This window comes from Lottia gigantea (genome assembly GCF_000327385.1).
Source record: "Lottia gigantea unplaced genomic scaffold LOTGIsca_1156, whole genome shotgun sequence".
NCBI lineage: Eukaryota > Metazoa > Mollusca > Gastropoda > Lottiidae > Lottia > Lottia gigantea.
The window spans coordinates 26,151-28,639 of NW_008707133.1; the positions used below are offsets into that span (position 1 = coordinate 26,151).

At 34.1% G+C, this 2,489-nt stretch overlaps 1 protein-coding gene across 1 annotated transcript; it reads right to left on the reverse strand.

Moving 5' to 3' along the window:
* Window positions 1-812: 812 nt before the first annotated feature.
* LOTGIDRAFT_202822 (hypothetical protein) lies at window positions 813-2,302 on the reverse strand (the record flags this gene model as incomplete). Its single annotated transcript, XM_009047718.1, has 2 exons — window positions 813-1,796; window positions 2,053-2,302. Coding segments are annotated over 2 exons (354 nt in total), but the record flags the coding sequence as incomplete, so codon positions are not given.
* Window positions 2,303-2,489: the final 187 nt, after the last annotated feature.

Genomic DNA, 2,489 nt, shown 5'->3' on the forward strand with positions numbered 1-2,489 from the left:
TATCTTTCTGTTTTTGGAACACTCCAGTGCCTTGTAAGAAATTACCCTACCCATGTCCCGAAACAGAGGCACGGTGGCCCCTTTCTTTGCTATATGTACAATACATGCAGCTAAGTTGGTGATATACTTACGTATCTCGTAGGCTCAACCGATAGCAAGTTGAAATTTCGTCTGCTAGGCGTTTAGGTGCCAAAGGTTCGAATCTTCCTTTAGATATGAAATATTCTGATGCCACTGCCAGTATTTCCGAGAGTCGCCTTGTGTTTGCTTTCAGCTCCTATCACAATATACTCAAATGCACGTAATGCACTCAATAAATGACTCCTTCGTTACCAGAGAACTATGACGTCACAATTGACAATAGACTCTGTAATGTTTTTCAATCTATCAGGCTTTGTGTTGTTTCATGATTTAACTAGCTATTCGCCCAGTTAGGAAGCATCCTTACTACTTTTTGAAATACAACTAAGACTAAGCTTCGTCTGTAGGTTATATCATATAAAATTAGGCCTATTAGGAATAAAGTGACGACATTGAATTTGATAATGTAAAAAAATTATCGAAGGTCCTTATCACTGCTCTTCCCTAGCGGAATATAATCGGTAATTTGTTACAAGTTGGTAAATGTACAATAACTTGTTATATTAAAGATAAAACTAATAAAAACAACGAAAGTTTGGTCTAATTTTAATTAGACACTGACTCATATACAATCTTCAAATTGATTACTTACAATTTAGTGTGAAGTAGGATATATTATAAAACTATTGGAGAAGAGGACCTCTAGTTTAAAGTTAAATAAAACAGAAAAAAATATGTACAAATTTATTAACATTACTATGTAAAAATAAAACAACAAAAACATTTAACTTTACAACACAATGTAGATGATTGGCGAAGGAGCCAAAACAATGACATTTTCCGATTTAAGGAATATAGTGCATAGCCCGACTTGTCCCTAACCTGATATATGGTTCCCGGGACAGTGCTTTGTCAGACGCGATGTCGTCACAGTGGTTCTCAGAGTGATATGAGGATATAATATCGTTGTTGTGATATCCGTACCACGTCTGAGGAACCACTGTGGCGATATTACGTCTGAGGAAACACCATATTTCAAGCTTTCAACATAACCATAATCGTTTTAAAAAAAAGCCACTGGCTGAACAAATTCGAATAACGTTGCTCACAAAGGCTAAAATTTGTAAAAAAAAAAATTCTGCAATTTAAAAGCTGCACTAAAATTATCAAAGTACATGTTAAAGATTTCATTAAAATCTAAAATAAAAATTTCACGAAAATAAGAGGTATCTATAACTCATTTAAAAAACTAAAACACAGAAAAATTTAAAAGTGGTTTAATGTGACCACAAAATTATTTCATTATTATTTAAAATATAAAAGTTCACGTAAAGATGAGGTATCTAAAACTCATTAAAAAAAATAATAAAAAAACCCAACAACAAAATACACAGATAGTTTTAAAGTGGTAAACATTGCCACAATATTATTTCATGATTGTTTGTTAATATTCTAAATATAGAATTAAGATGAGGTAAGAGCTCACAAACAGATAGTAAAAAGGATAAAGGTAACAAAATCCTTGTTTCCTTAATTGTTTTCTATAAAAAAAATCTTCGACGAATTTCTGAAACAGGCTGCCTTTGATCTTTGTGTTGAGATAGAAATAAGTTATTCTCTTAATTGACGACGGAGAATTTTGCCACTGGGTGATTTTGGAATAACATCAATAAATTCGACACCACCCCGTAATCTTTTGTGTTGAGCAACTTTCTCTGAAAAATATAGTGAGGATTAATCAGAAAATTCGGCAGCATGTCCAAAATGTGTTCAGAAATTAATTGAATACAACTTGCGATAATCTAAATCTACCAACAATAATGAAATTGATAGAGAATTGTATTGAAAACTACTTAGTAATAAAACTGAGCGGTCTTCAATATAAAAAATCATATATTTTCCCTCCGCCGAAAAACTGTACGTTTGTATATCTTTGACGTCTCTATTTGGCTTTTTAATAGCAAAACTTACCTTCTACAAATTTCAAGATGCCATCTTCCTGAACGTCTGTATTGGGTTTCCTGACAATGAAAGCTTTGGGAAGTTCCCCAGTACCAGCATCCTGAACACCGATAACAGCCGCATCTTGGACACTAGGGTGAGTCAGCAGAATAGCTTCGAGTTCAGCTGGTGGTACTTGAAATCCTTTATATTTGATCAACTCTTTGAGTCTGTCCTCTATTACCAGGTTCCCCTCCTCACAGAAGAAACCAATATCACCTACAACAAAGATTAAATTAAATGAATGGAGCATTTACAGCCATTTGATATATCACAATGACAGGCTGCAAATATCTTTGACCTAAGAATAAACAGGCGACTACCAACAGCTGCCTTTGTGTAACGCACTGTGCTAGCTAAACGGACACAACTCTCGCTCTTACAAACACAGGTGCTTAGGTCGAAAA